We start from the raw sequence: 25,104 nt of genomic DNA on the forward strand, positions 1-25,104 counted from the left end.
CTCTTTCCTTTCACATTTATTTCAGTGACAGTAGCTATTTTTTATATAGACACGGAACCACACATACGACTGTCATAATCGGTCGTTTAGGGACTTAGAGCTAACACGTATTTATACAATGTGCTCTTACTTAAACAACAAAACTTCCACCAATCTTCTTACTTTGTTGCCCGAGTTTCCAGAGATCTTCCTGAACTCACGACGTTCATCTGTCAGCTTTGCTGTAAGTAAGCAGGTGTTTTCTACAATGAAAAACAAGAAATAACAAAGAGAAAGTGTTGTAAGTTTATGCATGCTTCTCGATACCTACCTATTTTATATCTGACTTCAGCATCTAGTTAACAGATTTTCTTCTGTCTCAAAGACTTATTTCTGCAAATTAAAAGCAACTACATGATCAAAAGCAATTGAATTCTAAAACCGGGGAAAACAGTAAAAAATAAGAAAAACAAAGTGATGGAAACACGAATTTGTTTACTTACAAGCAGGAAAAATATTGTTATTTAGACACAGTACAACAGTTGATGTGCAGTTACTGCCAAAACCCAGTTAAATGTTGATACCAATGACATTTTGTGAAAAATCACATTATTGTCAAAAAGAACATGGATTAAGAGCAAATACTGTACCAGGAATGATCTGGAATTTGCGTCTCTGGAAGAGATTCACCGGGGCTAGTTTCTGGACGAGGCTCACATGGGCTTGTTTCTATATCGAGCTCTGTTATTAAAAACAACGAAACGAAAATATGTTAGTGTTTCAGGCTCACAACATTCCTATTAACAGTAGTTGCTTAGAAAGTTTATTTCAAAAATATGTAACCGAGTACAAAGTCACAGGAGAGGGTAATCCTAGACAGAAAGTAAGGAGAGCCACGTAAAATACAGACTTTGAATCACATAACTGACAGGAACTTCTTTTCTTCCGGCACTCCAGAGCATTGGCTTTCAGAGAAAGGCTGGTTTTGTGGAACACGCCCAGGTGGGAACACCTGGAGAGCCAACAACCAAGATGTATCTGGGGGGGTGACATCAAGGACAGCACTGAAAGGCAGCATGGCAGCCAGAGGACTGTCTAGGGCAAAAGAGAACAGTGCAGAAGGCAGAACAGGGTGAGGAGTTTGGATAAGAAAGGCTGCCATATCTAAGCAGTGTACTCTTAATGGGACATGGTCAAAACAGCAGCTGGCTGCAAGGCAACTGCTTGACTCCACCATTACTGCCAGCCAGATGCTTCCCTTGATCCCACGGCCTGTGATCTTCAGCCCTTGCTCCATTTCTGCACCGAACTCCCACCTCTGGGCTGAGCTTTCTGCCTTGTTCCCAGAGACCCCCAGCAACACGCCTCCCTCTGCTTAGTTACAGCCACGCCGTCCCAGGGGGCCTGGTTCCTGTTTGGGAAACTACTGATGGGTTCACATCCTGAAACAAAGACAGTGCACGTATATCTAGTCCATAACTGACACGTATTCATCGAATTTGTTCAAGAAAGCCTACGGATGAAGGCCTTTCACAACGTTTTGAATCTCTCTGTTTCAGTGCTTCACAGTGTTATAGCTCAGTTTCTTCCCTAATACTGACGAGAAATATTTATTGCAAATAAAGCTGATCTCTCTTCTTGTTCTACTTTTGATAGACGTGAAGGAAAAAGAAACGCTGTTCTCTTTCACAACACCTTATTATTGATTTAAGGACTATTTTCCTTCCTCTAATAATAATAACAATATATTTATTTTCTTTTTAAGGGATAAGCAAATGCAGTCTCCTGAATATTTGCCTTCTAACCTCTGTACTATCCTTAGCTGGATCCTTTGTATTTGTCACTACCTTTCTGCAGTGTGGTGTCTAAAACTGGACTCTGTCTTAACAGCCAGTGGTTCCTACATAGCAGCCTAAATTAATTCATTTCCAAAATACTTATACTGTCACAGTGGAGATAAAAAGCAACGTTCAATGCGAAGTTTGGAACAGATGTAAACTATGCCTCAAAACTCAACAAAGTTTCTATTTCATCATATCATGGGCTTTTATTATGCATAATTTTTAACTCGAACTTCACCAGTACTTGTATGCAAATAAGAATGGGATAAATACATGTATGAAGATCATCTGAGAATTAGCGTAAGTTATCAAACGAAATCTCATTTTGTACCATTGAACCTTAGAGGTTCACTCAGTATTTAACCACGTAGTTATTTAGGTAACATTTTCTGAAACCACTCCTGAAGTACATCAGTGGAAATACTTTTGCCAGCGTAATATGTGGAAAACAAAATCCAACAAAACACCAAAATCCAATCCAACTGCATCGAATTCATCAACCAACCAACTCTAACTGAATTCAAGGATCTCTGTATCTCAACCATGAAAGACTGGTGCAAGAGTGGTGGGTAACTTAAACCAAAAATGTGATTGCATGTGTACAGGATAGACGTATTCATAATGAAATACACATGAAAGTGCGTCTCTAACAGTGATGCACCTTCCACAAATGGACACATACAAACAGTGGAGAGGTGCACGTGATAGATGGGGAATTATAGCATAAATTGCTATTCTCACTCACCCTTTGGCCTTTTGCCTTTGCGCTTGGACCCCAAACTGTTATTGCCTGATTAACAGTTCTACCCTCTCAGCAAATATGAAGCACATCAAGGATAACTGACGGAATACTGAGGCATAAATGTTTTCTTGGCAATTTTCTGCTATTTGGGGACAATAAAAACATCTCATATTCATAATGGTAATACATGTATACCACCACAGATCACACCATCAAGCATTCTCCTTCTATCTCTTTGTGCTGAGAAAAATGCAGAGATAAACATTAATATGTATTAATAGTACATAGATATAATTAATCATAATGGGATGTTCTTGACACACTATCAGTGCTGTTGATAAAACAGAATTAAAATTGTCTGGCCAAATCTTTAGTGCAGCCAGAATTGGCATCTCTGTTGTTTTTGCTGTTTACATGTGTCCATGTAGAGACTGCTAAACTTCTGAAACCCTTGTTATTTCATTACGTTCCTAGGAGAACAGCTAAGCAGAACCGTAAGTCCTTTTCAGAATATACTTAGTGAGAAGTCACAGAAAATAATAAAAGCCACAGCTACAAAGACTTAAGCTACAATGATCAACGACTTACAGGACAGGACATTATAGGCAACGTAATCTCAAAAGCTTATAAAGAAAATGGACCACACCTGCGTTGCTCATGAGATGAGAAAATACTCAAAACCAGAACTCTACTGAAAAGCTCCACAAACTGATGATGTGAGCTGAAAATTCTTTGAAAAAAAAGAAAGGCAACATTCTGAGGAGACGTCAAGAAAAGCAAGAATGAGAGTAACATGCAGAAGGTGATGCGGAAACCATTTTTTATCACCCCTTCCAAAAAAATAATGAAGTAAGATATGACAAAAACAGCAGCTGGTGGGCTTGGAGACAGAGTAAGAGTTCCTTGTGCATGGTCGACACATTGATGGAACTCCTTGCTGCAGTGTGCAAAGGCTTCCTAATGGCTGTGAGCGCAAGTGACATTGCATATAAACAGGAGAAAGTCTATGTCCTGCCCTGCTTATCCCCTGTAGCTCAAGTAACGTAAAATATTAAAATACAATGCCTCAAAACTCAGCAATGTGCTTTTTACATATATATTTAGGTAGGTATGCATGCAACAAAACATTTGCTGTTGATGTGAGCGAACTTTTACTATTTTGTATAAGCAAGAGAAGTCATTTGAAGCAATACAGTGTTTTTGTTACATCTCCTTTGCTTTGATACAGTGGATGCCACGTATTCAGGGTCACTATTACCTAACCCTGTATTTTTGTCCCAGAAGGGAGAGAGAGAAAGAAAATTTCACCATACCCTTTATACCTTAGTTGTGATTTGATGGGTATGGTACATTATCATGCCAGCGTAATGCAAGTGATGAGCAACGATCCATTATTGTCATTAAAAAATTACTTGCATTTTTAAAGGTCATGCAGCTGTTTTCAGTTATATAATCTGCAGTATGATGTAACAAGGTAGGAATAAAGCTGCAGGAGCAAATAATATGACAGCCAACAACATAGGCATGTCCCAGCCTTGTGGAAGGTTTTCCTATTTTTTCTGTCTCGATAAGCCAAGAATGATGCAATGGTTGTTTTAAGAGCTGTCTGGGCCCACATGTTTAGCCACTCATGCTGACTAGGTTCACTTGAAAGGAAGGCAGTTGTTCTTGGCGGTTTTATGAATATAAAGATTAATGAATTTGTACAATTTGGGCATGCAAAGCATATTTATCAGGCATATTCCATTTAGCATAAGCAGTAAACCATATATAAGGGTTGTGTCAAAGTTTACTGAATAGGGCCCTTGGTAGCTAATGCTACATTTCTCCAACAAATCAAAGGTATTGTTCTATGCTCACATGAATATACAGTAGCCATTACCTTAAATTTAAAACTCACTGTGAGCAGCAAACACACTGTGGGGATATGAAGGCCATATTGTATCAGTGGAGTCTGCAGAGATTTTCTTCATATGGCCTCGCCTGGTTGAATTATATGTTGCAGTTGAAAGCTAAAGGGATTACTTTTGAATAGTCATCACAAAGGTTGATTATATTCGTATATCATTTAGCTGGACCCTGCAGGCTATTATTCCATTAGCTGTGCTGGCCCTGCACTGTCAAAAAGTTGATCATATAATGCAAAAAGGTTACATGCTCTGTTAAGGTATGTGAAGCAACTTGAAATAGTAATCTTTTAAGAGCACTGCAGCTTTGTACTTGAAAGTAGATTGCATTTAAAATAAAAATGTGCAAAATGGAATACATACAATAATTCTACCTCTGTTTCCCTTTTTTTTTTTTTTTCCTTATTTTGAATAGGCTGTGTGTAATTCGAGTAAGCTAATTGTGCCAAATTAGATGTTGGCTATAAAGTATTTTTCAGCCTCAGATCCAAAGAACTTCACCTCCATATAGCTGTGTCTTTAAGTGAAACATCTACTGAAATTACATTTCTGTTGAAAGAGATTTGCTGATGATGTTTCCCTTGCACATACAAACACACACACACATTCTCTTTCACTGCTTAATAAAATGAATCTTCAGACAGTTCCATTATGTGGATGCCTTAATATTATTTTATGCTGAAACATGGACAGCGCATTAGATTGAAAGCATCTTACTGTTCCACAAGGCAGAGTAATCATAGGCTATCCCTAGACAGTAAATGCTCCCACCGGGGAAACAACGCAAACAGCACAGGCTAATGAATCACAGTCATTATTAATCACAGGCATTTGTAAGAGCCACGTGTAAGAGAGATGAGCTCTCTGGATTAGAAAGGTTAGAAGTTGGGACTTGGAAAAGGACAGATCATCCAATTGCATTTTAGATTAAGTTCAGGGATGGGCTTTTGCTTCAGTACAATTGTGCCTGTGCTAGCATCAGCCTTTGCGAGTAGGCACATAGAGAGAAAAAATGTAGTCAGCGAGGTTCACTTGGCTTTCAGATCCTTGCAGGACAGCTTGGCAAAGATAAATAAAGGCATGCAAACAAGACCCTTAGGGCTTATGACCCAGCTAGGAATGAGACCGCTTCTTTTATCAGACAAAGTTGTTTAATTGAGATTGTAAAAGCTAGAGTTGGTCCTCTTTTAGTATACCATATGCATTATTTACAGCAACGAATGAATCTTTATGAGTACAAATGAGAGCTTTGAATGAACTACAGGAAGCACATTGAACAGGTGGGTTTTTCTGGAAAAAAAAAGGCTTTATAGATGGGTAGTTTAAGAATGAGAAGCAGAATTTATTGTAGGCTATTTTAAAGTCTACTTAGACTATGGCAACCTAAGGGAGGGATTTTTATGGTTTGGATAAGAAATTTAAGTGGGAATGTGATTTTTTTTTCCCCACCTAATACATTCTGTCACTTACTTCCTTATATTCAGTCATCCTCAGACAGGTTACGCTTTCTCTTATGCGGAAATACAACATAGCGGCATCTTCTTCACAAACCATTTGTTGAGTATAAACTTTAAAGAACAACTCTAGCATGTCATATTTTTTACTTGTAGGCCATCAGAAATGTATTTTCTTAAAGCCAAAATAAGACAGCATATTTTTCCTATATGGATGTTAGAGGTAAGTAGAAATTAGGATGACAGAGAAAAATCATCTTTGGAAAAGTGCCAGTGAGATGATCATTTGAAATGAAGAACTCTCAGAAAAATAGCTGCCAATCTCTAGTTAGTAGTCTTTACCAAATTTTCGAATTTTATATGAAATCCAAACTACGAGCTTAAATTTCAATACAGCATCTTGCCTCTGGCTACATTCCAGACCAAATTTGGGAGAAATTAAGGAAGCTGTTTCAGATTTACAATGTTTAAGCCTTCTCAGTCCAAGGCAGTTTTCAAAGCAGGGTGAAAGTCTGTCCAGCTGGTTAAACAAAGTTTCCACAGTGCCAAGGAGATTTTCTGGAAGACCAAGAGAAGGACTTCTTTTTTTTCACCTCTCACCCAGAAGTAGAATCAAGATCACAGCTGGAACCCACTTGCTCTCTCCTAAAGACAGGATAAGCCCTGGGAGAACTCCCTGAGACAACAAAGCTCTGAGCAAAGTGAAGGCCCTCGGTCTTGTGGTAGATGCCAACCGAGCCCTGCCTGTGCTGAGGAGCTGGCAAGGGAAGAACATAAAGGTAGCATAAAAACACTGCCACTACTTCGATCTCTGCTGAGAATCGTGAGCCACCACCAAAGCGAGAGTCCAAAAGCCACTCAGAACTCCTTATGAAACTTAATCCTTATCTTGCTTGCAGAAGCGATATTTTACATTCTTGTAGAATTTCTACCAGTTTTTTTTTTTTTTTTTTTTTTTTGAAAACATTCCTTTTTACAAAAAATGCACACATCTTAATGATATACACACAGACATTGTAACACACATCTTCAGAGTTATGAATTAAATCTAATCTCACTGCAAAAGGCAAAGAAAAGGTTAGCGGACTGATGTTTTAGACAATACAACAGTTATAACAAAGGAAGTCTATTTGTGTTCAGTATTTATGCAGAATTACCACTGCAAAGTTCATTTTGAAGAAAAGCAACGTTCAACAGGTACTCCTTAAATGAGTAAAATACAATTCAACATAGATTTCAGACACAGCAATGACTCTAAGATGAAGTCACCCAAGTTCAGTACACTGAGAAATTCTCGCTGCCTTCCCCCACACACTTGTTTCAAAGGCCAATTAAAACTGCAAGACAAGGTAGCAGGACAGTTCATGGCTGTGCATTTTGTAAATACCATCTTCTATCCACTGAGCAAAACAGGCTCAGTGTTTAAATCACTGGTAGTGTGTGATATTTATTTCTGAATATGCAGCTTGATGCATCTTCAAGGGATCTGGCTATCAGAGAGCACCTAGCACCCCTTTCTCTGAAATTCAGGCTCCCAAAGGGAGGCAAAAGATTACTTAAACACTTCCTCCTGCTTAATTATTTGTCATTAGCATACTGAAGTTCAAATACAGTTCTGAATGTCTCTGATTAGAGCTATCTAAGATTTTAGTTCTTTTTCCCCTTACCTCTGTATTTTGACATGAGTGCTGCATGTAATCTTGCTGAGGATCTCTTGTTCTGCAGATCTCTTTCTTTACGTTCCAGTTTGGTGCTGCCTCTGAAGGATTACCTGCTCTTCTACAACTATATGTAAGAGTACTTTTTAATGGTTGAGAGTTCATTTCAGCACACCAGTGACTGCTCTGCCTAGTGGCTCACGAACTCTTTACCATTTGAGGCCTCAATAAAACACGTTTTTTTTTTTCCCCCCTCTCTATCTCCATGAGAAACTGTCCTCCAAGAGCTTAACCAAAGATATCTTTTGGGTACAGAAACACGAAGCCAGTGAAGCAGAGAAAATCTAGCAATGCATCTGCTACAGAAAAAGTGAGGATGCCAGGGACACTTTTTTCCTCCCTATTTGGTTTCAGCTTTACATACACTAACTCATCTTAGGCACGAGCACATCCTCTCAGGCTGAGGAAAAGTAGGGGAAGCATCCGGATGGGTATGTTTTTTAAAAGAAGATACAAATTCCCTTATGGAAGTATCCATTTTCTTGTTACTGGGGTTTTCTGGAGATAACATCATTCCTTGCAACAGCTTAAGTCCTCCTCTAAGACTGACACAAAGTGCTCCTACTTCTCTCTTAAAAAAGTGTCTCTCTACCTTAAAGTAAGCAGAAACCCCCACGTAGGTGAAGGCAACCACTAAGCGTACAATGTTCTTGGTGCAGATCAATGCATACAAGGGTAGAAATAATTGAATTGAATTGCTTTTCCACTAATTCTCCATTATTCTGAGGATGCCCTCAGAAAGGTGTACAACAGCTACTCGTTGTGGAAGCCTTGGCTACCGCCCAGGCAGAAATGTGCTGCTAGGAAGCTACTGAGAAGACAAGGCTCCTCTCCCTTCCTTCTACTCCAGCCCACTACTTTGCCTACTTTCTGAATTTTTCTGGAGGCATTCTTCAGACTGCCTCCCATGCTGCCCATAAACATCCATCAAACTACCACATTACCCTCATATGCTCTTTTGCAAAAGGCTCCTACAACATAGATATTTTTTAATGTTAATCACACAGCTGTCATCAAGGCAACAGCTTTTTCTGCAGCTGAGCACTGTCATAGTTTCATGCTGCCCTTTGTTTGCAGCATCACTGCAGAATATCCAGCTCAAATGAAGTCCAACTGGTATCCAGGTCTACAGTACCACTGTACAGTACCACAAATAAGAAATAATGAAGCTGCTCTATAACTTAAAGAAGTTAAGGTCTAGATTTATGCCGAGTCCTTGCATTTATATATGGCAACGTGGATATAACGTATGCGAGATATCTCTCACGTCTGGTTGCACAAAGTGTCCCGTGGACAAAAAACTTTCCCCACCAGCTTTCTTTGCTGATTTTACCAGCAGAGTGAGATCAGGTCTAATTCTCTTTCCCAGGTGTTGGGAACAGCTGGACCAACAAATTGTTGGTCAAAGCAATGTTGAGTGGTGTTTGGTTTCTCTCAGTTTTTGGATTTATGGCCATGTTCTTCCAGATAGCACGGGACAACTTGAAAGGCTTGTCTTCTTATCTGCTTACAGACAAGTAGAGATCTTCAGCCTTCAGACCAGTCATCTGGTTCTTTCGATGAGAAATAGATTCACATGAAAAAAAGATTATGCTGAAAAATGGAAATGGATTTTTCTGCTTTATTAGCAGTCAGTATAAGACTTGTAAGCTACTCTGGAAAGTTATACAACCACAGAGATTTTTAAGAATGTGTAAGTAGAAGATAGAAGTTAAAAATAAATGCTCTGGCTACTCTGGGCCTGATACTCAAGTTAAACAACCCCTGAAGTCAGCACAGTTAGGCCAGCAATGCCAGATTGTTTCAAAACAGATCTCTTTTTAAAAAATATTTTACTTCAGTAACTTCAAATTCACTCTGAATTACGTCAGTGCAGAGCTTAGAAACATCCACCAGACAAACTCAAGTCCTCCTAAAGTAAAAGATATCACCCTGCCCCTCCAATCTTCAACTGACAAGTGGTGAGACCAGGATGAGAAGCACTGAGTGACACTGGCTGCATGGCAGAGACTTAGAGCTGCTGTGGGGAAAAATGGGTGGAGGGAGAACAGAGACAGACAAACAAATTTCATCCAGACCTTTCCCCCAAAATCACAGTGCAAAGGGAGAAGAGGAATCAGTTATTTCTCTTTTGCTGCCATAGTCAGACTGTTAAGAGAAAGGTTTCATTGACAGCCCGATTGCTCTCAAAGGCATTGGTGGAAGTAGTGGCAGACACCACTTCATTTGCCATTCCTGCCAGTTTGAAGTGCCTTCCTAGAGTGTGTCATACAAGTCATACAAGGCCACCAGCTCAGGTTTAAGAAAGTAACTTTTCCCCATGGAACAGATCTGAGATGGACTCTCATGGAATTTTTTCTCATTTATTTATTTATTTCTCCTGGTAACTGTTCTCATAATGAAATGAAATTTCGTAATAGATCATTTCTGCAACACTAAATAAAGTGAACGTGGTACTTGAGATGATCCCAACCTACTATAGTTCTGGGAACCCCCTGCCTGTGCCATCATACCCTTCCTGGGGCAGAGTGAGGCACCTCCAGAGATCACCACTTCAGCGTGCACAGAAGAGCGAGGAGGTCACAACAAGGCTGCAAAGCAGGCAGCAGTGGGTTGGCAGCTTTGGAGAAGTTTCCTTGCCTGACTGCAAAGCTCTCTGGCAAGGTGCTTGCCGTGGCTCTACTTAATTCTTAATCTTTGCTTCTCTGTTTAATTCCTAGCTGCTTGGAAGGCCTGTTGTAACAAAGCAGCTAAAAAAACATCTGTGTGTACTGTTGGGCCTCCCCAAAGAGCACTAACTTGACACATGGGCCATGACAGCTGGGCTTGGACTACTAAGAAACCTAATCCAGGGTTTCCATCATCTCAGTTGTTGCCTTTCTTTCATTAGTGTTTGACTCAGCCCCTAATGGATTCAGCTTTATAAGATCAGAAAAGAGGAAAGAAAGCAATTTGTTCATGTTTCACTAGAGCTCACAAAAGACATGAAATTTCTCTAAAAATGCAAATTATTTTGTGCCACACAAGTGAGACTGGGCAGCTAAAGCTCTTAGAGGAAGGCTCTTTCCCAGGGCTAATGTTTTTATACCCTGTGATTGAACAAATCAATTTCTTTATTATCACATCTCTCTTTTTTTTTTTTTTTTTCTTTTTTTTTTTTTCCCCTCACAAGAATGTGAGGAAAGGTATACAAGCATCCTTTTTAATTCTAAGAAAATTGATTATGCGTGTTAATTTTGTTTTCAATCCCAGACATACCAAAACAAACACTATAAACATATGTAGCAGAAATCAATCTCTCTTAAGCATCAAGATGGTGAAAACAAGGATTTAGTAAGAATCCAAGATGTAAAAGACTAATGTACAAACTAAGCCCTTATTTATGTAATGTGCCTTTATACAAGCTCAATATAAAGCTGAAAGAAACTATTTCACAAGAGCAAAAACGGTTTACTTGCACTGCATCAAAAATGACCCCATAAGACCTCCTTTACTGAGATAGCCCAGATATTTAATGTGAACATATGATTTTAAAGGATTTCCTGTCTTATGTCCAGTCATTCTTGTTAATTCATGGGACAGCATACTGCAGATGTGCTCTTTTTTTATGTTACATAAAGCAAAAATTACATTTAACAAGTGTAAGGTTGGTCATAAAAAATAAATAAAAATATACTCTTAAAAGCTGGGAAATCACAAAGTGAGGCTATCAGTCATTATTATTGAGAAGGGCGAGGACAATGTGAAATAAAACTTGCACATCTATGAACAGACATTCCTAAAATGCCAGCACTTGGCTGTTATTTCACATTCTCTATAGGTTGCTTTCATCAGCCCAATATTTCTTTCTTTAGGGGAAGCTGCAGTACGCTTTTACACAAGGTGTCCTTTTTAGTCACTGACTTATATTTCAATAGTAATTAAATTAAACATTTTTGAACCAACTCACAAGTTTGTGCAATCGAAAAAGCAGAAAACAAAGTCAATACTGTTTTTCGAGTGTTGTAGTTCCAGTTAAGATCTCTAACTATGTATTTGTTTTAACAGGAGTATTCTTCATTAATAATTGCTTGAAACACAACTAATATGTTTTACAATAATCAGTTGCCTAATAAAAATCCAAATCTGCATATACATCTGTGCATCTGAGTGGTATGTATGCCAATTTTACCATTATTACTGGTATTTATTCTGCATGGCATTAAGCCCTCCTGAGGGCAAAGGAAATAAGAAATATTCTTTAAAAAAAAAAAAAACAAAAAAGAATGCTCTCTTGTATTTTTTGACTGATACTAAAGATGCCCATCATACATATATATAGGTATGTATGTATGTATGTATGTATACTTTTCAACCCAACCTCTAATCTCCACCAAGCCTCTTCTTAAATTTGCATAAGATGGCATAGTCAAATGCTTACCGGAAGGGATTTCTAGTCAGAGTTACTCTTAGAAAAGTAGAACAGTTTAAATGCAAGGCACAGAATCCGAATGGCTTTTGAGGCAGCAAGGTTCGATATCCTTTGACCAGCGCACAGAAGACAGGCAGAAAAGTTGCTCGTTAGACTACTCCTCACCATTTGACACTGTCCAACAGTATGGTCTCACCTCAACAAGATGGATGAAGTTCACAGTAACATGTAAGCCAACAGTAAAACTTGAACAATCTGAATCTTTCCCAAAAGCACCATCCCGACAACAGCCCTGTTATTTGCAATGTTCCTCAGGGACTAATTCTGCTTTTACTCTTCCGTAACATCTGGGTGCGGCCACAAAGAAGGGTCAGATTAGATAGTATCAAATACCGGCAATATGCGAGTGACTCGCACTGACCAAGAGACTCTGAGGCATTCTAAAGGCCTTCTTTTGATGCATTATTTATAACGTTATTGGTAATGTTACCTGATTCAGGCCAGAACAACTACACCCATTGAGACAACATCTTCACATCAGCTACAACACTTCTAAATTTTGGGCAGTCTTTCTTACTATTCATTATTCGAGATACCTATGGGAAATTCAGAAAGGAGAAGATTTCTGCTTTCTTCCAGGACAATGACAGCTTAAAGAACACTAACTAAATTCAGCTTTTTAATAAGGATAGACTTCTCATGCACATCTTTTTATATATATTTACATTCACATTACTGTTAGCAATGGCAAAACAAAACAAAACAAAACAAAACAAAACCAACCCAATAAAAAACAACTTCACTATTAGTTATTATATGGAAAGGTTTTGTACGAAATTGATTTTCCTGTCTCACAGGGAAAACATGTTACAGAGAACAATATTTAAAGCTCAGTTCCCTGGGAGTTTTTAAGTAATGCTGTAACAAAACAGAGTATTTTATTATAACTTACTCTGAAGTTTAATTCCAAAAACAAAGAAAAGATTTACAAATATGGACTGCAGGTACTGGCATTTCAAAAATAACATTAATAGAGAAGCTTGAATTATGAGATATGGGAGATTTATATTTATCGATCAGAATCTGTTTATGGTCAATCACACAATTAAGACAATACTAATTAATTATTTTAGAAGTAATATGTTTTCTAAGGAAATACCTATCCAACCAAATCAAAGAAACAAACAAATTAGTGTGTGCCACATCACTGCCAAACAGTCATTGAGATGTGGGCTCAATCTTGACTGCAGAATTTTGCAAGTTACTTCATTAATCACTGGATGGCCTATTAACGGTATCTCTGACACAGTAAACTGAACAAAATGTTGTCTCTACATCTTGATAATCTCTATGAAAATTTGGGTCAAGATTTTTACACTGCATTCACCACTAAGGGTTCTGTCTCTCCCCATCTATACTAATATTACAGCTAAACTTCACTCCTAAAGATGTTATTTAAAAAACAAACTAACAAACAAGGAAGAAAAAAAAAAAATACACCAAGAACCTCAGTTGGCTTAAAACAGACTATAGAGTGCAAAGATGGTAGAACTTCCATTGCAATTTCTTCAAAGATGAAGCGTCATCCTATTTCACAGTGAGAATAATGTGAGAAATCTTTTGAAAAAACACGACTACTGTATACTATCTATACGGTTTGGGGATATTTGAAGCAAGAATTCCATCCAATGTGAAAGACCAGTGTCATATGAAAAGACCTTACCCCAGAAGGTTAATGACGACAATACTGTTAAGAGAGAAGAACTCAGTATCTTAAATAAAAGGGAGTAATGAAGGGAGTAATAAGCTTATCTCCCAAAACTGAATTAGGCATCAAGAAATGCTTGAGATATTATTTTAAAGTTTGTGAACTTAAATTTGTATCCAAGTATTGAAGTACTACCTTAGCAAAAGTTTATTTAATGTTTTATTTCAGAAGTTTCTTCAAGATGTTACTACCTGGCCTACATCTACCAGTGACCAGCTCACAAACATCTATTCACATCATCATAATCCTTTAATTTGAAAAGGCCTTCTAACTTGGCCTTTATTCATTAGTGTGTCTGGAGGTGCTCACAATCACACGTGTATACACACAACCAACCATTTCTGCTAATCACGGTGTGATTTGGAAGGGACACTATATTTCTTCGCGTGCAGAACTTACAGCAGCAAGCTTAAAGGGATGTCGCTCTGGTTGGTTCACTTCTTTATTTTTATATTTATAATTATTGCATTATAGTGCTACTTTACCAACTTGAGAGCAAAGATACCTTATAGCTTCAGACCCAGCCTTAACCAACACAAAAGGTTATGTAATATCATCCAAGGTTACGTCTCAACACGCCGCAGAGGATGTGACACATCTTCTGAAGTTTTCAAAAAACACTAGGGGTATTCTGGGACTCCTTTACAAACAGCAGATCACACAACCAACCAAAAAAAGTGACTGAAGGATCACAAACTGAATTTGTAATTTCTTTCAAAATCTTCCTTGCCTCTTTTTGGGTGACCAAGGAGAAGACTCAAATCTTTCCCTCTTTGATCACTGATGGTTTCCATGGTTTCACTACACTACACTCCTCTTCGAGGATAGCGCCTCTGAACAATTTTCTCTATTCGTTTTCTCAAAGAGGTTCAAATTTTTCCTCCACTGGCTAATCAATAACTAATGCAATAGTACTTGCCTAAGTTGGCAGACAACATAAAGCAACGTTTCTTGAAGAGCAACCTGCTTCTTCCTATCCTAATTTGATTAGGACGTTATCTCTGTATCCAAAGAACAACATTTTGTTATCAGGACTAACTTTGACTCTGATTATTTAGCTGCAGCTGTGAGAAAAGGACAGGGAATGAAGACTCAAGCCCCTCTGAGGAAAGAAATGCAGAAAAACGATGGAAGAAAACCCTGAAGACAGCAAAAATGTGAACAAAAGAATGAAGGAAGAAAGTGTGGAAATGGTAATGAAGAACAGAGCATTTTTTTCTTCCAAACAAGAAATGAATAAGGCCAAATAATGAAGAAACAGTAAGTCACAATATATTTTAGTTACCACGTAAGGATGTACTCCGCCACTGTGAAGGCTTCCCCTGGACTTCCAACGCTGAAGAAGCCACGGAAGTCTCCAACATACAGCTCTTAATTGAAAGCAGAAATGGAGCCTCTGTACTCTCACTTGCTTGTCAGAAATCCCCTTGGATAGCACAGACAAACACGGCTGTTGAGCAATTGCTCTCTATCCTCATTTGCCACTGATACAGAAGCCTGTTCCCTGTTACAGTCTAAGAACATCAGTGTGACACTATCACTGTGCCTACAAATACCCAATGACTACCCTGTTCTAACCTTAACTTTAATGTTAACTTTCACATTACCCAGATACTGGAGACAATTTTCCAAAATATAAAAGCTGAACGATATCAGGATGTTGACATAATGACTTGATCCATTGCCTCATTTTATGAAGACAAAAAAGAGCAGATTTCAGGCATCACATCTCCACAGCCTGCATTTATTCCCATTGCTATTTGTGTTCTTACAATGCAATGGGTGGAATAAGTATATCTGCATGCTTCTTTTAAATATTTTTTCTGGTAAAAAAAAAAAAAAAGACAGAAGGAGTACTTAAATAATGAAAGATAACAGCAGAAAGGCTAAATGCATTCTTAGGATTGTATTTATTAAGAAAGATCTCCAGCAGAGATCTCTATCAGCATCTCTGTTTTCTAGATAAGCATGAGAGAAACAGTTTCAGACTGACATCTCAGTGGAAGTGTGTGAGAGCAAACAGAGAAATTAATCTGGAAATAAAATGGCATTTGCTTAAAAGGTTTAAAGGACACAAACATAGGTATTACTTATATTAGCCTCTATACCAGCATAATACAAAGTGCTGAACTAAATGTCAATGAAAATCAAGAATATTCTGTGGGAGGAGGGACCAGTAAAAATCAAAAACCCATACAAGACATATTAGCTTCATCTATAGTAACTTATTTAAGGATAGATAGGTGATTTTAAGGATAGATAGGTGATTAAAAATGTTATAAGATATCAGGATTAGTTTTGTAAAGGTCTCATGAGGTTATTTTTCTTCTGAGGAACGAATGGTGATTTGGCTGAATATTATCTGGACAATTAGACTCCCAAAATGCATCAGATATTTACTCTGGGTTAATAACTGGTTAAAAGTAGTAAATAAAGGTAAGAATAGATGGACTGATATTTAACTCCGAAGACAAATCAGTAGCAAATTCTAGAGTGATCTATAGCAAACAGCCAAGTGACAGAATCTACTGCTGATAAATGATTACATGGGGAAATAACAATCACAAAGAACTTCAAAAAGATTTCAGAACTGGGCAATAATGCACCACATAAAATTTGGTGTTGATAAATGCAAATTAATGCACATGTGGAAAACAGTCTTTTATGCACAGGGAGATAGCAAGCGTTAGCTTGACAGAAAGATGACTAACAGGATATAAAGAGATGCACATGTTCTCCTATGTTATCACATGAAGAAAGGGGAAATTGTAACTCGCTGTTTCTCGTGGAACAGAAAAGTAGCAAGAACTGAAACTGCGTAACAATGGGCTTAGAAGAGACTCAAGAAAGCTTTTTTTTCTTACTAACATCAAATGGTAGAGTTGGGCCTTGGAATTCATTGCAATGAGATGCCTTAGCTGCCAAAGTTATGCAGTAGTTCAAAATACACAGGAGAAATTCATGGACAATACAATAACGCCTATTAAACAGTGGTATCTAAATTCAAGCTCTGTGTCAGGAAGTCCCTAACCTGCACGTTGTCAAAAATGTCTTTTCCTCCCTTTTCCTCATCTGTTACCCACTGTTAGACAGATGCCAGACTAGATGGAGCTTTGATTTACCTTACTACTGTATTATTTCTTCCAGCTTTACTGGTAAAGCAGAATCATTCGTGGAGACTAGAGAAGGGTTAACATAAGAAAACGTAAGAAAACCTGAACAGGGTCCTTCCAATTGTTCACTGTTTGAAGCCAGACTTAATTTACCCTTGCTGTACATGATCCCAAGGTTTTCCTTACTCTCTAAACACGATATTTTTAGCCATTAAAACTCATTATATTAATATTTACGTTTTCTGAGCATTAATGTCTCTTTGGCTTTCATTTAAAAGCTAATAACAAATGATGGCGCACAACTGCTGATCTTTCCAAGATATCAATGACTCTTTTAACTTGCAAAAATAACTCTAATTCTTTCTGCTATGCTAATGTAAAGAGACAGAGAACATTTTCTTTCAGAGAAGATCCCTTGCTACATACACTGAAATTGGGAACTCAGTGATTTGTTACCAAAAAGTCCCAACTCAAGCACAGATGTTCAAAGCCAGGAGTACCATTTCTTAGAGCAAGCAAAGTTTGCAGGCTAGTCTTCAGCTTGCAGATCATCTGCAGCAGCCCTGTGGGAGGATAGCTTTCATAAATAAAATATTTGTGAACAGCGGTAGACACAGTACTATTACCAAGTCCAAAAAAAGATATCAAAGGGCACTGTTGCATGAGTTGAGCAACAAGCTTGTGTTTCCCCCAAACAGTTGTACACTTCTGTGGTATGCCCAGAAAAAAAGAATTTTTAAGGTAGTTTAGAATACAGTGCAGGACACATTTTTAAAAACCAGTGATATTATTTTGTGCATATGTGAAATATTGTCCACCAAATTAACTACAATTGTTCCTGTTTTTACATATTTTTTTACTGGAGATGCATTCTGAAATCACTGCTTAGGCTCTAACTCACTTCCCCATTGGGACAGTGAAAGGCTAGGGGAAAGGCTGAGAAATGCTTTTAAAAATGAGGAAAAGTGGCTCAAATTTGGCAAACTCCTGTGTGCAAGACTCAGTGCACACAAAGGCTCTAGCTCAAGCTCCTGGTAGGGACCTGAAGCAAATGTGGAGGGACCATGGAGAATAGCAATAGGTAGAAAGAAGTCCACAGGAAAACAAATTAAGCTCTAGACTGGCTGGAAAGTTGGTGATGTACATCTTTGTGATTTCAAGCTTTATGTATCTATCCACAGTCCTATTTTGTGAGGGACTTGGATCCATTAAGGAAGCACTGGTCTATGAGGCCATGAGAAATGGTGCACAGGAAAAATTTTTAATTACAATACACTGAAGATTGTGCAGTAGTTTGCTATTAGTTTGAAGCTAAGCAATGCTAGCACTGTTTAAATGACTTGGGAATCACCATGCCATTTCCCATTTTTGTGGTTTAAGCCTGATCCCTAAGCATTCACTGCAGAAGTGGGGAAGAATTAGGTAGGTATAGCTTTCATGTTTTCTCTAGTCTTGCAAAATGCTAAAGACTTCAAGATTTGGGTTGTAATAAGGCATTGAAAAGTCTTTTTTTCCCTGGTATTCTCTCTACTATCAAACAATGTATTGAAATTGGTGTTTGAATTAAGTGCTAAGTATCTCTTGGGTTGGAAAAAAAATATTGATATACTAGAAACATGAAATGTAGAAATGCAGAAAAGTATAAAAGCAAGCTTGTCAAAAACGTCATCCAGTGTGAAGGATATGCCAGCAACGAGTCCAAAAAACAAGCAGTAAAACAATTTGATATGCAATTTTAGTACAAAATTGCATATCAAAATTGCAAAACAAAAAGACAACTACACTGAGTTGATTAATGTGAAAAGCACGGATGATCCACGAGCATGCCTTGAGATTAAACTGGTCTGGTACTACCAGACCCACACATTTTTTGGTAAAATCTGGCAGGATCTTTTAAAGTACTGTTACTGCATCACAGCCCAGACCTTCAGAGATGCTATCCTGGTGATAAATGCACCCACCTTTATAGATCTTGTTTCCTTCCACATAATTACATTAGCTTAAAGTAAATACAACAAAATATAATTGGACCTTGATTTTGCACATCATTAAACGTAGGTTTAGAAGAAGCAATTTACAACAAAATTCTATGGCAATCTCTTGGATTTGTATAACCCTCCGTGTAAATAGAGATCATTGATAACCAATGCATTTGCATGCAGACTTGGGCCAGAGTTCTCAAAGAATCTCCATATCTCATGAAGTTATCAATGTCAGTATTTTTAAAAAAATTCTGGAAAGTTTTTTTTGCTGGACTACAGGGACAGGTGCTCAGATTACTTCCCTACAACTGTTGTCCACAACTGAGCATGACAGAACTGTGTGAGAAGGACTGGACGTGAGTCTCCCATAAGGATGTGATTTTTAAATTACTTATTTGAGGAAATTGCCTACCTTACGCTGCCCAGAAAAGAGTTCCCACCTATTCCCACGCATAAGGTGTATGCTGACAAGGCTATCTCTATTCATTGTGGCTTCAATGGATACATTTCTCTCAAACAGGCTCTGCTCATTCTCTAGTAATAAACATTTTTAGAACAACTCTATTTAAGCAAGCTTCCAATGCTGATTTTGTTCCCCACGTATAATTCACTGTTGAAATGGCAGCTACATAGAATATTCCTGGATTATATTATTCAAGCTGGGGGTCGAAGCCGCCTTGTATTCCTTTGGGTAGGTTATGAGAATTGGAGAAGACTTTAGCTTAGCATCAACCCTAAACATTTTTTTTTTTTTTTTTAATAAACAGATCTGTGTCTGTTGTTCCCCTTTCACTTACTCTACCTATGGCGTAGTGTAGTATACATAATTTAAATAGCCAGGGAATCTCTCTGGGCTCAAAACCACTTGCTGGCTTATATTAGCTAATTAATGGTGATTTATCCAAGTTACTAATTCGAGTGGAGCTGATTGCCTTCAGGAATTTTGTGAACGTTGTAAGAATTCTGATTATAATTATGCTTATTTGATGGGCAGTCTACTTAAAATACTTTAACTGATTTTTAACTATGCCAAATAAATGTTTTGGTGCCGTTTCTTACTTGAGAGCACGTATTTAGGTAGTTTGTTAACTATGCTATTCAATTTTACCTATGTCTTCCTCCTTGCAATATTCTCTTTTATATTAAGGCAAATTTTATATTTGCCTAGCTCTGAAACAATGACTGTTTGAAAAATAGCACTGATCTTGAACCTGCAGAACTTAATCATTTTCACAAAAACTAATATAGCAGATTCATTTTAGCCAAACTTTGCTGTCATGCTGGCCTGATTCCCAGGGCCTGAAAGTGTGAATTTAATGGTGGAATGATGTCTAAAGTAAGAATATAATAGAAACCTCTCAGCAGTACATCTATTGCATCAGTGCAATTTCTTTTTCTCTACTGGTCTCAATGTCTCTTATGGCAATTTACTCTGCAGACAGTAAAGGAGGCTACTCTTCTCTTTTACTGTGATCCCAGTGCTACTTGTACTAAACAAAGAATTAACTCCCTCGATAAGGTATACAGTAGACATTTGTTAAACACATAATCCTAGAGGAAAGTTATTAACAAATTTATTCTTTAGCTATGAATTTAATAGGATAATACTACAGGGCCTATTCTGAAGGCCAGAAAACAAAGTTATTACACTCTGTTCATATGATTATTGTTTTATAATATTTGGGGCGAAGGTGGTTTTTTCCTCAACCATTGTCAGGTGCCAAAAATGAGAATGAATGTTCTACATTCTCTAGGAAGTAAGGAAAGCCTGGTGACAGACATGTCAGCTTCCAGCACATATTTGCAGGTGAAAATTTAACAGAATAAAATAATTCTCCAAACTGCAGCACTTGTTTCCAACGCAACTCACGGATGAGAAGTTCTATCAATTTGCACTCTGTGTGTGACCCAATGTAAACATGCTCTTACAATTTCTTCTTTACACAAACCCTTCCAACAAAGCTTTACAACTTATGATGATATGAAAGAAACTGTAAACAAGCCTCATTGAATAAAGCCACAGTTAATTTCCTTTGAAAAAAAGTATTTAAGAGTTATAATTTATAGAATCTGTAGAAATGGAGTACTACATTTGGGCATTTAATGCCTCACCTTTGACCCAAACCCAGGAATCATAAGATCATTAAAACAAACAAACAAACAAACAAACAAAAACACAAAAAACAAAAAACCAAAAAACAACAGTCTTGGAACCTTTGATTAGAATTGCCTGTACAAGTATCATTTTTGACAGATAATTTTGTTATTTACCCTTTCAAAACCTTCAAAAAAAAACCCCCTTTTCTCTTCCCCTTGGTGGTCTGGTCTCTCTGATGGCTGCTCATAGCTACCATATACAACTGTATAACCTCCCATTCACAAAAGCTATAGGACAAACCAGACCTCGTTCTTCATTTCTGGAAGGACTGCATTTCTTTGAAAACCAAAAGCTAAGCAACTCCATGGTCTCCTTTTAGACCAGTTCATCAACGATGCTCTGCAGGACTTGCACTATGACTGTACAAATTCAATGACAGTATCAGTTAATCATGCCTGTCAACACTTCATCTACAAGATTTTGTAACCAAGAAGCACTTGTAAAATACAAGGGCTGCTTCAAAAATAACGCCTCCTACTTTATTATGTTGGCCCACAGCGTCAGAGGCGACTATTGGTGGTATGGCAGTAGAGGTTGAACCTTTCCACCAGTATCCCATTCCACGCTGTTGCTGTGTAGCAGGTGGCAGTCTGGCAAAATGCTGGCTGACATGCAAGTGGGTATGAAGCAAAGGAGAAGAATTGTATTCCTCCATATGGAGAAAGTAGCACCTACTGACATTCCCTGAAGCTTGCTAAATGTTTATAGCGACTGAATAGAGGATGTAAAAAGAGAGGCATTGGGTGGTGCATTTCAGCAGTGGCAACAGCAGTGTGAAAGACAAACCGGGTTTCAGACAGCTGTGCTGATTTTGTCGGGAGCAGCGTGCAGGCTTTTGTTCAGCACTGGTGAAAATGCACAGCTAATGGTGGTTACTATGTTGAAAAACAGTAATTTGTAGCAGAGAATTTGCTCTACTAGAGTTATTGTGCTGCTTGCATACACCACGGTTTCCAAGTAAATAAATAGGAGGCGTTACTTGTGGAGTAACCTACATAAAATACAAAGTATTCTTTGTCACATTATGTCATACATAAAGCACTGCATAATTTATTCCACTCAATTGCTAGCGGTGGACATCTGGATTTTGCTACATATGACAACATCATGCTCAGTTTTACTGTCTGATAAAAAGGTCTAACTTTTCAGCAGCCAATTGACAAAAGCATAAGCAGCTAAACTTTGGAAAACACAAGATAGATGATGTACCCGTATTTTGACCACCATCACTAAGAACGAAAGCAGGAAACGAAAGTACAAGTTGCACACAATAACCTCAAAGTTTGCAGCCTTACACATTCTGAACACGTTACTGCAACATATGTGGCATTGTGAGATACAGAAAATTCTTACTTACAGTCCCAATCATTTTATCCTTCTCTCAGATCCTACCCCACAAAAACGAATATTTTGATTTATTAGGTTAAATATTTTGCTGAATATCTACTGTAGAATGGGATGAAATTATCCCCATATCTCTAACTCCACTGCAACCACTAAAACTAAATAGAGCTAGAATTAAAATCCCCGAGTATGGGATGAACCAAACCGATCTGCTGTAGGATATGTTTTATTTAGGCTCTATTCACATTTAAAACATCTATAACAGTTTGGTGTTTTGAACACAGACTACACTTCAGAAATTAACAACACAGCTCTGGACATATAAATTATTGTCAAAAATATTTTCTTGAGAGAAAGCACACGGACTCATAGCTACCATCTTGTGCAATGTACTTATTAAAAACAGCACATTCTTGTAGCCCAGAGGGCTGACAGCCTCCTCCAAAGTCGCACTGCTGCTCCAAGCTAACCTCCGGGGGCTACTCGAGAGCAATGCAATCTTCATCCTCTCCTACTGCGTCTGAACATATCGCATCCACTACAGCCTCAACCTCGGCTATCCTGAGAAGTGTTATTCCTAAGGTGGCTTCTGAAGTCCACTTCTGGTGGAGGCACTCTGACTAAGCAACGAATTAAAAACTATCACTTCAAAACATTTCAAACAACGTAAAGATAAATAAGAACATGGATTCAGTACAGCTGAGGGCTTTTTTCCCTCCTGTTCAGACACAGGTAACATTTGTTCTCATTACATTCGTGACTTTTTAATCTCACGTGATGAAAATATAACAAAGAAATAGAACTGCCAAACTCTGAGCCTCATGACATGGAATGCTTGCAGGCAGTGCTGAAGAACAAAAAAGCACTGAACAAATTCAGTTCAAAAGGACGGATCATGTCCTGAGGTACAGCTAGCTTGTTGTTGTCTGTTAAAAGTGGCATAAAAATCTTTGGGGAATTTTTCCTCCAAAGATAGTATTTCTCTAGTTTGCTAGATACACTGTTGTACTGTGCAGGAACACCTTCTTTGACTTTAAGTTCAGCCTTGGGCTGGCGTCACTTATCTTTGTTTACAAAAAGCCTTCATATTTGATTGTTGCATTTATTAAGTCAAACTCTGAACCAACTTTCATCTTTCTATAGCCCTTTTCCTCCTCTGTTCTTCCCCCAGAATGTAAGCGTGCACACATAGATAAAATGCTTGTAGGAAAATGGTAAAACTACAAATACATTTTAACCATAAAGGAGTGCACTCTCAATACATTTTTCAAATACTGCTCTGAATTTCAAATCTATAAAGATTTCTTCAGACCAAAAGATGCTCAAGATTTTTAAAACAATATTTTGAAACATAAATTACATTTTATACTTGCTTACTTTACCTTCAAGTTTACGTAAGTTTCTTTGCTTATAGACCCTCTAATAGCCAGCAAAGGGAGAAAAGATAGAATTGTAGAATTATAGCAATGCTCAGGTTGGAAAAAATCTTAAAGTTCATCAAGTCCAACCACAACCAAACCATACCACCCTAACTCAAACAACCCTCCACTAAGTCATGTCTCTGAGCAAAGAAATTGCAGACCAAAAGAATTTCTGTTAAATTCATCTTAAGTTATTACCCACGACTAAAGATCAAAAATGGGTTATAGTAAAATAGAAACATTTTTAATGAGAATAATATGATATCAAAAGTCATAAGGACATTTTCTTGCGTAGAAAAGGTTTAACAAGAAAATACATTGCTTGGTTTATATCAACCAATTGACACAAGCATTTCAATTACAGCATGTGCAAATCTTTGCTTGCTAATTACCAGTGGCTCTAAGACTCAAAAAAAGGATATTTCACCTCAGAGTAATATTAAAACCATAATCATACAGCACATTATTTAGAAAACATAGCAAACTGAGATCGATTTTCCTTAAATATACTAAGAACAAGAAAATGGGAAATAATATCCAGCCCAAATTCTTACTTCTAAGCTATTCACGATAATCACATCACTACTGGAAGTTCATTTAGACACATTTTAAGTGTTTGTGATTTTAAGATCTGTGATAAATGGGGGATGCTGCATTCAGATCTTCAGAAATAACTTCTACAAAAGAGTTAGCAGTTTTAGTGCTCCTCACAACACCAGGACAGGGCATAAAGATGTTGTAGAAAGCATTCAGTAGTTGCACCTCTCTCATAGAGGTTTTTTTTTCCTACCGTTTGCAGAAAAAAACCAAACACATTCACCAATGTATGCACACATACACACAACTATCTGTTGCTTAAATTTTGCTTGTAATGAAACCTCTCATGAAAAACCCTGAGGAATATACTGATTCACTACCAGACACTCTACCTCCCACCCTTTCTGGCCAAAGCTGTCCATACTATCCTTTACATTCTATACAAAAATGATGTTGAAGACACTGTGTTCTGCTGGTCCCTTAAGACAGGCTTTTCACTTTTTATACGTGTCCCAAGGAACAGCAAAAAGGGAAGTTGCCTATTTAGAATACATAAGTTCCCTTGAGGATTTGCATTGGAAAATGTACCCGTGGGTAAAAAAGAAGAAAAGCAAAACAACAAGTCAAACCCCCAAAACTTGCCTAGTCAGTATGTTCAGGAAAGTGCCATTAATAGCAAGAGAACATGAGGTCATGTATATGGCTTAAGCCCCAAGGAGCTGCTGCTTT

General features: G+C 37.8%; 1 protein-coding gene across 10 annotated transcripts in view; it reads right to left on the reverse strand.

Moving 5' to 3' along the window:
* The window catches only part of TTC29 (tetratricopeptide repeat domain 29), a 316,699-nt gene continuing 291,595 nt past the window's right edge, over positions 1–25,104 (reverse strand). For all 10 annotated transcript variants that reach the window (XM_042870538.1, XM_042870535.1, XM_042870537.1 and 7 more), the window contains 2 exons: positions 630–720; positions 1–242 (listed from right to left, as the gene is read on the reverse strand). In XM_042870538.1, coding sequence (XP_042726472.1) covers position 242; positions 630–720 — 92 coding nt within the window. In that variant the 3' untranslated portion in view covers positions 1–241. The remainder of the gene's footprint in view (positions 243–629; positions 721–25,104) is intronic.

Source organism: Lagopus leucura, unplaced genomic scaffold (assembly GCF_019238085.1).
Source record: "Lagopus leucura isolate 7727_CA_CO unplaced genomic scaffold, USGS_WTPT01 Super-Scaffold_100004, whole genome shotgun sequence".
Lineage (NCBI taxonomy): Eukaryota > Metazoa > Chordata > Aves > Galliformes > Phasianidae > Lagopus > Lagopus leucura.